This window comes from Megachile rotundata, chromosome 16, assembly GCF_050947335.1.
Source record: "Megachile rotundata isolate GNS110a chromosome 16, iyMegRotu1, whole genome shotgun sequence".
In the NCBI taxonomy this organism is placed as follows: Eukaryota; Metazoa; Arthropoda; class Insecta; order Hymenoptera; family Megachilidae; genus Megachile; species Megachile rotundata.
Genome location: NC_134998.1, coordinates 10809985 through 10826152, shown reverse-complemented (window position 1 = coordinate 10826152; position 16168 = coordinate 10809985). Strand labels below are relative to the sequence as shown.

At 34.2% G+C, this 16168-nt stretch overlaps 1 protein-coding gene across 1 annotated transcript in view; it reads left to right on the top strand.

Annotated features, from left to right (window-relative positions):
• The window catches only part of LOC100877365 (uncharacterized), a 36597-nt gene that overhangs the window by 4956 nt on the left and 15473 nt on the right, over positions 1-16168 (top strand). Inside the window, exons 2-3 of the mRNA XM_012289958.2 lie at positions 13212-13315; positions 14717-14833. Coding sequence (XP_012145348.2) covers positions 13279-13315; positions 14717-14833 — 154 coding nt within the window. The 5' untranslated portion in view covers positions 13212-13278. The remainder of the gene's footprint in view (positions 1-13211; positions 13316-14716; positions 14834-16168) is intronic.

Sequence of the window (16168 nt, the reverse complement as noted above, 5' to 3'; positions counted from 1 at the left end):
ACGGTCCCTTTGATCTTTACGTATCGGATCCTACCAACGAGAAGTCTTATGTTGTCACATTGCCATATGGTGTCTTATGCGCTAACACGTTTCATGGCGACTGCACTCGTCACTGTTGTCAACGACATCAAACATGGCGTCTTCATCAGCATCAATGGCGTCTTTAAGTCTCAATAACTTTTCACATAATTCATATAATTTAATAATTGTATCATAATGTTATCATAATGGTGTCATTACAGGTGACGTTTTACAGTACATGAATTACTATTTTATTAAGTACAGTTACTAGTACAATTAATATTTTGCTGTACGTGGAATTACTTTACCAGCGTGGACGTTTAAATTTAGAGCTCCATCGGTTTTTATGGCAATCGCCATTGTTTTTGTAGCGAATGTTCGATATAACCCACTTTTCGGTGTCTGTAACTAATGGATCAAAAGTGGTCTCTGTTTTCTTTCTAAGCAAGTATTGCTATAATGACGCCTTGTGCAGTGGGGACATTTATGACCCACAGTCATCTTAACCCTTTGCACTCATAGGAGTTACTGAGAGATGCTGGACATAGGTCCAATGTGGCTCGACATTTTTACTGGATCTTATACAGATAAATAAATTAGTTGCTATTTTATTGAGAATTCCTTTCTTGGAGTTATTGGCAATATGGGAAGTTGCTAATTTTGAAAGTTGGTCGTTTAGAAATTTGGAAATGTAGAAATTTGGTAATTTAGAAATTTGTCAGTGTAGAAATTTGTCAGTGTAGAAATTTGGAAATTTAGAAATCTGTCAATGTAGAAATTTGGAAATTTAGAAATTTGTCAATGTAGAAATTTGTCAGTGTAGAAATTTGGAAATTTAGAAATCTGTCAATGTAGAAATTTGTCAGTGTAGAAATTTGGAAATTTAGAAATCTGTCAATGTAGAAATTTGGAAATTTAGAAATCTGTCAATGTAGAAATTTGTCAGTGTAGAAATTTGGAAATTTAGAAATCTGTCAATGTAGAAATTTGTCAGTGTAGAAATTTGGAAATTTAGAAATCTGTCAATGTAGAAATTTGTCAGTGTAGAAATTTGGAAATTTAGAAATCTGTCAATGTAGAAATGTGGAAATTTAGAAATCTGTCAATGTAGAAATTTGTCAGTGTAGAAATTTGTCAATGTAGAAATCTGTTAATGTAGAAATTTGTCAATGTAGAAATTTATCAATGTAGAAATTTGGTAATATAGAAATTTGATAGGTAATAAAAACTGTGGAGTGCAAAGGGTTAACAGAGTCAAGATCAGCCTCCTCCAAGTCTTAAAATGGCAGTACTCACCGCATCTCTCAATGCGACAATAGACTTCACGCAATATATCGAGAAGAAAAATGGTCGATGAAAGAAGGTTCCAATTTTAAGAATGATGGTTGGAATGCACGTAACGGATCACAAAGAGCTTGCGTGATTACGCTCTACACTTTACACTCCACAGTGTACTTTCATCGTGCAGGAAATCAATTTACTGGCGTGTTCATGTACCGTGATATATTGCCGTTCTGTCGTTAAGAATCGAGACCGTGGTTATCTCCGCAAATGAACATCACTCGATTTTAATCGCTCGTGATTGCTGGTGTTGCGATTAGGGTGGCCGGTTATTAAGCTGTTTATAATTCGCGGAGTCGCTGGGCATCTTTCCAAAGCGTATGCTGAGGACATGTGGTCTTTAAGGAGGATTTGGTGATTTGGGGATTTGGAGTTGTTGATATGATTGAATTTGTGTGGGGGGTTGGGTGGTTAGGAGTTTGGGAGATTAGGGATTTGGGAATTTAGGAATTGGGGATTTGCAGATTTAGGGATTTGGGGATTTGTAGATTTAGGGTTTTAGGGATTTGGGGATTTAGAGATTTGGGGATTTGTAGATTTGGGGCTTTAGGGATTTGGGACATTAGGGATTTGGGGATTTAGGAATTTGGGAATTTGTAGATTTGGGATTTTAAAGATTTGGGACATTAGAGATCTGGGAATTTGTAAATTTGGGGCTTTAGGGATTTGGGACATTAGGGATTTGGGGAATTGTAGATTTGGGTATTTAGGGATTTGGGGATTTGTAGATTTGGTATTTAGGGATTTGGGAATTTGTAGATTTGGGATTTTAGGGATTTGGGGATTTGTATATTGGGGGCTTTAGGGATTTGGGACATTAGGGATTTGGGGATTTAGGAATTTGGGAATTTGTAGATTTGGGATTTTAAAGATTTGGGACATTAGAGATCTGGGAATTTGTAAATTTGGGGCTTTAGGGATTTGGGACATTAGGGATTTGGGGCTTTAGGGATTTGGGACATTAGGGATTTGGGGATTTGTAGATTTGGGATTTTAGGGATTTGGGAATTTGTAGATTTGGGTATTTAGGGATTTGGGGATTTGGGGATTTGTAGATTTGGTATTTAGGGATTTGGGAATTTGTAGATTTGGGATTTTAGGGATTTGGGGATTTGTATATTGGGGGCTTTAGGGATTTGGGACATTAGGAATTTGGGGATTTGGGGATTTGTTGATTTGGGATTTTAGGGATTTGGGACATAAAAGATTTGGGGATTTAGGAATTCGGGAATTTGTAGATTTGGGGTTTTAAGGATTTGGAACATTAGAGATCTGGGAATTTGTAGATTTGGATAGGTAGGAATTTAGATAGTTAGGGACTGGGGTACCTGAGAATTTGGATACTTATAGATTTGGGCATTTAGGTATTTGAGTACTTAGGAATTTGGGCACTTAGGTACTTAGGTATTTGAGGATTCTGCTACTTTGGGATGTGGGTACTTGATTTGGGTATTTGAGAATTTGGGTATTTGAGTACTTGTTTACTTATAGATTTAAGTATTCATCTATACAGACATTGAAAGATTTGAAGACTAGAAGTAAATTGATTTAGACATTGCAAACTTTATTAACATAAGAACCCAAGAATATAAAGTTTGAGACAATGCACATAAATTCCATGAATTTATTCTTCAATCAACTGTTCTCTTTTTACTTAACGTCTCATTGTCAGTCTACCTATACACACCCAAGTAAAAAACAGAAAAAAGAATGAAAGAAATATTATTCATCACGAATTCAATGGACAGCAGAATTGTTGACGCGAGTAATAGTATCAATTCGATGTCTAAGTCATAACAAAGGTCGAATTCGATGTTCAATCGTATGAAATTACATTGAATCACGTCATGTAAACAATCGCACGCGGTATTTATTATTTTAGAAGAGCTGCCGGTTCATCGATTAGGTTTCGGCGCCGTTGTGTACACAAGTGCCGACAGAAATGCCTTCGCGCAGAAACTACATACTCTACGCACACATACGTACACATATGTGTAATATGTAACACGTAGAATATACGTGTTTGGGTAAAATGTAATTTACACTTGGAAGTATTATAGTAATATGATGATACATACCATAGGTAGCATATTTGTGTGTACATACTTTTATGACATTAGATTTACATAGCAGTATGCAGTATAGACATGTGTACATATATGTACGTACATATATATGTATACACATATGAAGTAGTATATAATGCTACATAAAGTAGTAGCATATAATACGTGGTATGACATGTACAGGTAAAAAGTAGTATACTTATAAGTAATACTGTATGAATATGTACAATAAGTAACATATGTGTAGACATGTGTATATACACCTAAGTGCACATACATGTGTACACATATGAAGTAGTAGTATATAATACGTAGTATATACATGTACAGATAAAAAGTAGTATACTTAGAAGTACTAGTACATGAACATATACAATGAGTAACATATGTGTAGACATGTGTCCATACACGTAAGTGCACATACATGTGTACACATACGAAGTAGTATACAACGTTACATAAAGTAGTAGTACATAATACGTGGTATGACATGTACAGGTAAAAAGAAGTATACTTATAAGTAGTAGTACATGAACATATACACTAAGTAACATATGTGTAGACATGTGTATATACACATAAGTGCACATACATGTGTACACATATGAAGTAGTAGTATATAATACGTAGTATATACATGTACAGATAAGAAGTAGTATACTTATAAGTAGTAGTACATGAACATATACAATGAGTAACATATGTGTAGACATGTGTCCACACACGTAAGTGCACATACATGTGTACACATACGAAGTAGTATACAACGTTACATAAAGTATTAGTATATAATACATGGTATATACATGTACAGGTAAAAAGTAGCACATTTATAAGTAGTACTACATGAATACATACAATAAGTAACATACTTGCACATATGTGTACATATGTCGTTAACGTTACAATTATCACCCCAGTCAAAACAACTGATATTACAATATTATTTTAACATTTTTATTTCGTGTCGCATGCTTCTTCCCCAATCATATGATTATCTGTCAATAACCTCAAAAAGTGTAACACTTAAGTACTTCAACCTAACCTAACAAATTTCCTATAAATAACGAAGGCACTCAAGAGTCCCTACACATGACTCACCCTGTACAAAATAAGAATTATTATACCCGTAGCACGGACGGGTATAAAAAAAGCAGAAGGCTTTTAATTCTTGATGTCAGTTACCGAGAACAGAGAATCTCTATCGATAACGTCGTTGAGCAAAGTAAACTACCTAAGTAGATTGCACAGTAGAAAAAAAAGATGGAGTCGAAGGGAAACTTTACTAAGAGGAAATTGACAAGTATTTTCTGTAATCATTCGGAATTATTCCCTTTGAAGAAACACGCACACGAGCAAATATGTAGTCTGAGGTGAGCGTATATGTGTGGACTGCGATATATGAGACGTGAAGACCGACTGGGACGATAAATAGAAAAAAATTTGGACGAAAAGGAGTCGTTTTTGTTTGCCCGGCAAAAACAACACGTTCCGGTTCGTTATCGTTTTATCGTGAAAACATTTCGTTTCGTTTTTTGTTCAGACGGACAACATTTTTCGTTGGTCCATTAATTTTATCGTGGAATTGTAATTTGGTGACTGGACACGTTTTTCATGAACAAGTTAAGAGCTTGAGGATTTGGGAATTGGGAAATTAGAGGACTAGGGAATTAGGGAATTGGGGGATGTAGGAATTGGAGAATTAGGGAATTGGGGAATGTGGGAATTGGGGTATTTGGGAATTTGGGGAATGTGGGAATTGGAGAATGTGGGAATTGGGGAATGTGGGAGTTGGGGAATGTGGGAATTGGGGAATGTGGTAATTGGTGAATGTGGGAATTGGGATATGTGGGAATTGGGGAATGTGGGAAATGGGGAATGTGGGAATTGGGGAATGTGGGAATTGGGGAGTGTGGAAATTGGGGGGTGTGGGAATTGGGGAATGTGGGTATTGGGGAATGTGGGAATTGGGGAATGTGGGAATTGGGGAATGTGGGAATGGGGGAATGTGGGAATTGGGGGATTTGGGAATTGGGGAATGTTGGAATTGGGGAATGTGGGAATTGGGGAATGTGGGAATGGGGGAATGTGGGAATGGGGGAATGTGGGAATGTGGGAATTGGGGAATGTGGGAATTGGGATATATGGGAATTGGAGAATGTGGGAATTGGGGAATGTGGAAATTGGGAATTTTGGGAATTGGGGAGTGTGGGAATTGGGGGATATAGGAATTAGGAATTTTGAGAATTGATAAATTTTCTAATCTCTAAATTTATTAGTCTTTCTCAAGCGTTGCTTCCGGAAAGTAAAGTTTGTTGAACAGAAGATTGACATCTCTTAATTGAAGCATTTTTACTCGATAATTAAATATCAACCGATAATTAAAACTTTGTTTGATCGAAGCATCCATTAAAGAACACTTAATTAAGATATAAAATCCACCGTTTAATTCAATCGCGTACAATAAATAATTCAAGTTTATATTTTAATTAAGATCTCTATAAATTGATGATCAGAATTTATAATTAGAGATTGTTAACAGTTCTAATATCTGGTTACAGTTTCTACGAATCAATAACGTGAACTTAATTTGTAATTAAAAATTAATTATAACACTTCTGATAGAGAATGAAATTACGATTTAATTAAAATTGACGTTTGAAACGTTAATTTTAGTTGAAATATTCAGATTGTAATTACGAAATACTTCGTTCAAATGGCAGTTAGTTTTAATCCTAATTAGGACTTCTTCAAATCGATAATTAGGATTCAATTCGTCAGAAAAGATTGTTAAATATAATCTTCACCTGGTTACAATTTAATTAAGGAAATTTGATAGAATTTATTAATTTTTATTAACCGTTCAATATTAATTTCTATTGGTTAGTTTAATTAAAACATTTTTAATTAAGTTTCTGGCTGAATTAAAATTCCTTAATAATGTTGTGATCAATCATAAATTATACTGGAATTTAAACTGTCGTTTATATAAACAACTTCTTCTGTTACACTCGTTATTTCACATTTTCCCTTTGCGGCCATATAGCGAGACTCTACCATACATATACATATATCACGCACACAAAATAAAATCCTAACACGTAAATTCCATAAAAATATAAAAATCAAATGCTTCATATAATTTTCCACTTTAATTACAATTTTTAATTTAATACAATTTAAAATTAAAAATGATCATGTATGATATTTCCCCAAAATTAATTCACCGATCGAATCACTAATAAATCCACTATTAAATAAATAATGAAGCTGGCAAAAATCCGAGATAAAATTCTTGTAATCTCGTTGAATGTCCACAATTTTATCGCGCGTTTTTTTGCCACTCACCGAGATTGATGTGCCATAAACAATGATGTGCCACAAATGTGGTCCTTCAACACGCCCTGCAATCTTTGGATTGATGTCTGTGGAGAGCGTTCCCACTCTACACCGTAAAGTAAGAAGGATTTATGGTAGAAAAAAGTCTGCTAAAGGGTAGACATTCGGTTATCGATTGGTCACTGCTATCATCTACTTTTTACCTACATATCGCTCTCGATATATGGACTTCAGGTACGAATATCGTAGACAGTGAGAAGATAGGTGCAGTCGAGGGAGTAATGCAAGATCGGTACAGATTGTTTTGATATTTCGCTGTTCGATAATTACCTGTTATATATAAGTTACTGATTAACATTGATTATATGCAAATAGCATAGTAGATAAATAAATAAAGTACTTTCTAAATTTTCATTCTGAAAATGAACAAATAAAAATGCAGTTGTTAGAAGAAAAAATTCAAAATATGCAATATATGAAGAGTTAACTAAAAGTGTAAAAATGTAAAATGCATGATGTGTATAAAAGCATGAAAATGTAAAATGTCCAATGGTATATAAATAAGAAAAAGTAAAAAAATAAGAATACAAAATATGCAATATATGAAGAGTCAACTAAAAGTGTAAAAATGCAAAATGCATGATGTGTATAAAAGTTTGAAAATATAAAATGTTCAATGATATATAAATAAGAAAAAGTAAAAAAATAAAAATACAAAATATGCAATATATGAAGAGTCAACTAAAAGTGTAAAAATGCAAGATGCATGATGTGTATAAAAGTATGAAAATGTAAAATGTTCAATGGTATATAAATAAGAAAAAGTAAAAAAATAAAAATACAAAATATGCCATATATGAAGAGTCAACTAAAAGTGTAAAAATGCAAAATGCATGATGTGTATAAAAGTTTGAAAATATAAAATGTTCAATGATATATAAATGAGAGTAAGTAAAAAAATAAAAATAAAAATGCAATATAATGAAATGCAAAATAAAAGTATGAAAATATGAAATGTATAATACCCATGAAATAATGAAAGTGTAATTGGAAGAGTATAAAACGAGCATAAAATACAAAAATAAAATTAGATGAAAAGTGAATGGCATAAAGTAGAAAATAAAGGAGCGAAAGCATAAAGTATGCAATATACGTGGAGGAAAATAAAATGTATAATGCATGGATCATAAAATGCAAAGATATAAAAAGATGTCATTAGTCAGCAGCTGTGTGCGATAGGTATACGTGCACGTAGTGATCTCTGACGTCCATGCAAATTCGTATTTAAAATACAATATTTTCTCTTCCACGTAAGCCGATTAAAGCATTATATATTCCGTTTCCCGTACTTTACACTATACGTGTATTCCGTTAACGTTGTATTTATTTCTTGCATTTGACACACGATTTGCATAAATATCACCGCGTTGCATAATAATATTTCCGTGTCCCATGAACGAATATGGACGGCCTGTCACGTGACAATTAACGAAACATTCAAATTATTTGGAAAGAGAAATGGTTGGCCATGCAAATTGCATAAGACAAACTTTGTTTTCAATTTAGAAGACAAATTAGTCTGGCATGAGTGATGCGGTACAAGCACTGATGCCCGAAGCAAACGAGTTAACATAATTGCGTTTATTGGAGAGCCATCTCTTGTGAACTGTTAGGTTAATGCATATTAAATGGCCGATTTCGTAACATCTAGTTTGCTGTCATAAAACCGATAGGTACTAATTCTGATTTTCTATTGCCGGAGGTACATTTCGGTTTCATTGATATTATTATAGAAATGTGTGCACCATTTCGTTTATTTAATTATTGTTATTACGTGTTTTATTTAACTATTATTATATATTTAATTTGTTTCTTTGGCGATTTTGATCAATTCAAATGCTTGGTGATTCTCGGTGGATTTGACTGATTGAAATAGGGATTATATGAGTGATACGTTAGACTCTCGTTATATTGCATTTTTTGTATCAGTAGTCAACATTATTAAATTTACAAATTTTTATAATCCACACATTCAGTAATTTGGATCTCACCCCAAAAGGCCAAATTTCCAAGAGAAATTTTTAACTCTTGCTATATCGCCATTATCTATATTAGGAGTTAAAATTATTAAAATTACAAATTTGTATAATCCTCACATTCAGAAACTTGCATTTCTCTTCCAAAAACCAAATTTCCAAAAGAAATTTTCAACTCTCGCTATATTGCCATTATCTATATCACGAGTTAAAATTATTAAAATTACAAATTTGTGTAATCCTCACATTCAGAAACTTGCATTTCTCTCCAAAAACCCAAATTTCCAAGAGAAATTTTCAACTCTTGTTATATTGCCATTATCTGTATTAGGAGTTAAAATTATTAAATTTACAAATTTGTATAATCCTCACATTCAGAAACTTGCATTTCTCTCCAAAAAAACAAATTTCCAAGAGAAATTTTCAACTCTCGCTATATTGCCATTATCTATACTAGGAGTTAAAATTATTAAATTTACAAATTTGTATAATCCTCACATTCAGAAACTTGCATTTCTCTCCAAAAACCCAAATTTCCAAAAGAAATTTTCAACTCTCGCTATATTGCCATTATCTATGTTACTAGTCAACACTACTAAATTTACAAATTTTTATAATCCCCACATTCAGAAATTTGAATCTCTCTTTCCACATTCCTTTCCAAGATAATTTTTCCCCTCTCGCTATATCGCCATTATACAAATCTCTTGGCACAACTCTGTTTTCGAATAATACTCCTCAAAATTTATTATCAAAACCTCTATTATCGCACAGACCATTAAACTCCGAGGCTACATTAAAACATGAAAGTTTATTGTACAACTCGTAGATTAGAGAAAAGTTATAAAACTGCACTGTTTCGCAACTCCGTTAAAATGTATCCAAAACACTCGCAGTGGAAAGGAAATTAAATCTCAAAGCTCTTAGTCGATTTCAATTAGGTCAATGTTCAAGGAAACCTTCTTTTGAAATGGAGGAAATTATCCTACTTAAAATTGTATGTAAACCTTAGACTTTTCAATTATTATTTAACAATTTTTTAAAAATTTGTATACATATTTTTTTCGAGGTTTTGAGTTGTTTTGTGTTGGAGTTATAATTCGTTGATAAAGTTTCGGGCTATCGATTCGTTCTAAGCAGCTCTTACTGCTGACAGTAGAAAAGATCTATCGATAAAGCAGGCTCGTTGACATTTTGTAGCTACTTTTTGCACGAAGCACTCTCAAAAGGCGGGAAACGCGGACAATCAGTGTAGAAATTAAAATTCTACGAAAATTTATTTAAACAGGATACCTCGCACTGTACTCTCTAATTGCGTTCTTTCAAATTTAATATAAAAGAATATTTGAAATTTGTAGGTTTTTATTATTTACAGCTTGAATGGAGACATTCCGCGTGAAGTTTTCTTTGCGAGTGACAGGGGTGCGAAAAATGGCCACTGTACATATATTATCTTCCTGTCGAGGGAAAACCTCATTCACCGATTTCAATGAAACCATGAGAATTTATAGTTTATTTTGCAGAAATCCAAGATTTCCTTAATAAAATATTAGAATGTATAATCAGTACTTTTGTATATACACCCTTGTAATTTTAATGAGTCCATCAGCTTTTGTCTCCGAAATATCTTGAAACTTGTCTTCCAGTTAATTTCATCGAAATCTCACTCCGTTTCCCATTTACAGTTTGCATCATTGTATTGCAGCCCTACTAACGCTAATTGTAAGCGTGATCTGGGAGACGGAGTAAAATTAGCTGAAACTAAAATGGCATTCGTAGAGAAAACCTTGCGAGATAATCGTCTTGGGAAACTTGTCGTGTCCTTCTCTTTATTCTTATAAAAAAGTAACTTTAATTGGAAATAATTTATGCTCATTTCGAGTTCAGTTTCTTCTTTTATACAATTAGAGAAATTTGAAAGTTGAGAAATTTTTCGAGATTATAGGAAAATTGTAAGGTTGTGAGTTTGGGAATTTTTATTTTTGTGATGGAAATTTGGGGGATTACTAATTTGGGAGAATGGTAATTTGGGGGAGTAGTACTTTGCAAATTTGGAAATTTGGGAGATTGGTAATTTGGGGGAATAGTAAATTGACAAATTTTGAAATTTTGAAAATGTCAGAGGTTATCAACAGGAATTGGGGAATGTGGGAATTAGGAATGTGGGAATTGGGGAATGTGGGAATTGAGGATTTGGGAATTGGGGGATTTGGGAATTGGGGGATTTGGGAATTGGGGGATTTGGGAATTGGGGGATTTGGGAATTGGGGGATTTGGGAATTGGGGAATGTGGGAATTGGGGGATGTGGGAATTGGGATATGTGGGAATTGGGGATTTGGGAATTGGGGGATTTGGGAATTGGGGGATTTGGGAATTGGGGGATTTGGGAATTGGGGGATTTGGGAATTGGGGAATGTGGGAATTGGGGAATGTGGGAATTGAGGAATGTGGGAATTGGGGAATGTGGGAATTGGGGAACGTGGGAATTGGGGAATGTGGGAATTGGGGAATGTAGGAATTGGGGAATGTGGGAATCGGGGAATGTGGAATTGGGGAATGTGGGAATTGGGGAATGTGGAAATTGGAGAATGTGGGAATTGGGGAATGTGGAAATTTTTCAAACAAATTTTGAAATTTGTGAAATTTATAATTTGAAAATTTGGAAACTAGGGAGAGTGGTAATTTGGAAACTCGAAAGATTAGTAATTTCGTAGATTTAGAAAATTTCTAAATTCCTAACTCCACTTGCCACTACCTCCTGTCACTTTCCTCTCGTTATATCGCCATTAACGATTCCTCCCACCTACACCTACCTCCTCATCAAGAAATCTATTATAACACGTCTGAACTATCAGAACATATACTCTCTCAATTAAAAAAAGATAAAAATTGTGATGTACACGTTGACCTATTTTCCACCAAAGTAAAAGAGGATGTTAAGAAAATAGTGGAGGCTGACGACGTCTTGATGTAATTATCTTCAGTTCATCCTTCTTCTATACAAATTTCCTGCTCTTTATCCACTGTCTACCAAGCTTTTAGTGGTAAGCGGGCCTCTACTACCCTGGAAATACGAAACTTTCGGATTTGCTAAAGCTTTTCTTTCTCACGGTTAAGTGGCGTGTCTAAACCCCTGTTCCAACAAAGAAATGCAATCTCCAAAAAATTGCTAAGAAACCTTTTGCCTTCGAGTCTTAAGAAATACAATCATTTATATCGGTCTGCAATTCCTTTCTGTTTTATATCGCTTGTAGTTTATGTATCCTATACGGCGACTGTTGATTGATCTGCCACAGTGCTTCTCAACTTTTCTGAGATACAAATTTTATTTAGTTATGTGCTTTTGTTTGCAGTGAAATGTTGATATTCTCACATTGTCAAATTCCACATTCCCCAATTCCCACATTGTCCAATTCCCACATTGTCCAATTCCCACATTGTCCAATTACCACATTCCCCAATTACCACATATCCCAATTCCCACATTCCCTAATTCCCACATATCCCAATTCCCACATTACCCAATTCCCACATTACCCAATTCCCACATTACCCAATTCCCACATATCCCAATTCCCACATTCCCCAATTCCCACATATTCCAATTCCCATATCCCCCACTTCCCACATTCCCCAATTCCCACATTTCCTATTTCCTACATTCCCAATTCCCACATATCCCAATTCCCACAGATCCCAATTCCCACAGATCCCAATTCCCACATATCCCAATTCCCACATATCCCAATTCCCACATATCCCAATTCCCACATATCCCAATTCCCACATATCCCAATTCCCACATATCCCAATTCCCAAATTCCCCAATTCCCACATTCCCACATTCCCAAATTCCCACATTCCCCAATTCCCACATTCCCCAATTCCCACATTCCTCAACTCCCACACTCCCCAATCCCCACATTCCCCAATTCCCACATTCCCCAATTCCTTTTGATAACCTCTGACATAGTACATTACAAACGACGCGAAAACACTGTACACAAGTTATTTGAAGAGAAAAATTGCGCGTATCACGTGTTCCGCAAATCTCATTTGTAAGATACAATAGCAACGATGCAGACATGGAATACATATTCGATAAGTGGTAGGAAAAGGAATTATGAGCATTCTATGGCTTCGTTCTGTGAAAGCATATATTCTCTACAAAACGTCACAGAGTTCATATTAACATAACCATTAATTAATTTCACACTTATTAATTTTGAAAATTGGAAATCGTCCTATGAATTTAAATATACGAAAACTTCTAAATTAAGCACAGTTAAAAATTGAATTGTTAGGAACCTTATCCCATATTTGATGCGATAATATATTTACTTGTGTACTTTTCGCAGCCTACAAAAATAAGAAGTTTTAAAAGATTTTCCGTCCTTATTGTTCCAGAACAGCGTGAAAGTTTTCTGCTGTCAGCGTGGAGGGAAAAAATCAATCAAGAAAGTACGATGTCACAATGCCACAAAACGAACATCACGATATCGTCGACAGTAGTACGTATTTGAACAGTGTACAAATAACGTTACCAAAGAAGTTATCTCCCTTCGGCAAAGTTCTCAAAGTCGGATTTAAAAGTCATTTTTCATTTCCGTTATTCTTCGTACGACGTATCGATTAATCTTCTTTTGGATTAAATTTTATTTACTTTTCATCGGTACTCTTGGAGAATTATTACATTTTTTGAACGCGGTTTTATAAAATGAAATAGCAACAGTTTTATTGATATTTTTAAAAAAAATTTAATATTACGTTTTTTTAGAGACGTTACTGATTTTTTTTTGGTTTCATTAATTAATTATTTTTAAAATTATAATAATGGTACTATTTAAATTTTGATAAATTTATGTTATATTTAAATGGGTGTTATTATTATAATTCGTGATGATATTAGTAAAATTAGTATTGGTCATTTGGGACAGTTTCTGGGTTAGTTTGTACGCAGGAAACGAAAGAACCAGAATAGAATTACCTTTGCGACAGGAAATATAAAGATCAAAGAAGATGAGACCTCAGAGAGGCTTCAATTAGAATTTACATTTCACTGTGGTAGCCTTCCAATCGTAATCTTTAAGATTGCACTTTAAAGCTTCCGAGACTTAGCTTTGTTCACGTGGAATCTCATTATATTGCCGGTTCACCGAATTTTCCTTAACAATTTTGGGAATTATTTCCAACCCTGTCGTTATTGTTCAAGGTTTCAATAATTATCATTTTATTTAATTTGCAAGTTAACAATGTAGTTACTCAAACATGCAAAATGGCAATATAACAAGAGTCTACTGTATTGGTTCTACCCCTTGCATAAATATACAAAATTATATCTATAAACTCACATAAATAAATTTGATAACTAAAAAACTAGAAAATTGGAAAATATGCAAAATGGCAATATAACAAGAGTCTACTGTATTGGTTCTACCCCTTGCATAAATATACAAAATTATATCTATAACTTACATAAATAAAATTGATAATGAGAAAACTAGAAAATTGGAAAATATGCAAAATGGCAATATAACAAGAGTCTACTGTATTGGTTCTACCCCTTGCACAAATATACAAAATTATATCTATAAACTCACATAAATAAATTTGATAACTAAAAAACTAGAAAATTGGAAAATATGCAAAATGGCAATATAACAAGAGTCTACTGTACCTGCTTTACAATCCCCATGCACAAATGTATAAAGTCATATACATTTCTAAACTTACATAAATTCACATATTATCACTGCACACGTTCAGAATTACAGAAACTGCAATATATAGAGAGTTACAAAGTTTCAAACTCTGCTACTATATAACCCTTAGCGCCATTATACTGATAGCTCGACACGATACCAAGTTTATTTGATATGGAAGTATGTTAAACAAATTGTTAATTTGTTTAGGACACGTGACAAAGATTGAACTGGAGCTGGAAGAGGCTCCGGATGATTCGATCCCCGTCGGATCAATTGCGACGGAATTGGATGTCACCACCGAAATCAATTCCACGTATCCGGACGGTGAGTTGAAAATCTCACAAAACCCCATAGAGACTATAGCCCTCGTTGCTTTCATTCGAGAAGTTTCGTGTAGACCTTCGATTTGATCCGCATCGACATTTGAAATCGGGAAACGTCGAAAAAAAGCGGCGACGGTTCTTTTCAAGTTCGTTTCGCTTTCGGTTCATTGTACTCTATTGATCCGCCGTTTAATTAAGCGAACGACTCTCAATTTACGTTTCTGTGCAAATCTATATCGCGTACTGTTCCAAGGACGATTATAAATTCGGAAATAATACTGTAGGTAGAAGATAAGGTAGAAACAATAAATTTTTAGATTCGAAGCCCCGATAACTGTCATAAAACAGTATGAATTTTTTGAGAAAGAAAAAATATTCTCACAAATTTCATTGATTTTTATTTTAAAGAACATAATCACTGTCTACTACACCTATGAATTACATACAATTAGTAATTGTTAATAAAATAAACTCTATTCGCTCGATAATTCATAAGAATACCGCCCCGAAGCCCCAAGAGCAGGGAATTACCGAGCGACGACTGTAGAACGAAGTTACCAGAAAGAATTTGGGTCGTACCTTATTAATAACACTATTATACTTTACAACAGAGTATAATAGACATTACGTTTTTCAAATTAATTATAATATTTAAACAAAGTAGTTCATTTGAAATGAAAATTTTCATACCGACGACGGAAAGTTCATGTGGTTTTCCAACCTGGTGAATATGCATATGCATATTTCAGACATCATCTTGTATCTTTACTCCCGTAACCATTATCAATATTTAGTTACATCTGCACGCAAGAAATGAGCTACTAAACCTGCAAAATGTAAAGGAAATTACCGGGTATCTGAAATTTTACGGCTTCCCTCCTACATTAAAACTAAGCATCTGGTTTGATTCCGCTATCATAAAGCGCGAATACCACCGACATGGAACATTATGGGTACCATTATCGTAAACGGATACACAAGCACCGCTATATCTTTTAAAAATACATTTGCTAATGTGAAAAGGAATTAGTATTATTTTCATTAAATTATTTATCTTTTTAATGCATTACCTTCTGACATTTCAAGTGGTACAACTTTTAAGTGGTGAAATGTTCTTATGTTGGGGCGTTCCTGTGGTAGGCGTGGTTTATAGTAGGGTGTTCCTATGCTGGAACGCCTTTGTAGTAAACAGTTTCACCGACGGGACATTCTTGAGTTGAGTCATTTCGTTGATAGGCCCTTTCTGTGTTGGGCAGTGCCACTGAAGGGGTGTTTTACTTATGAGTCGTTTCTTTGGTAGGCTGTTCCACTGATGGGGCGTTCCTTTGTTGGGTGA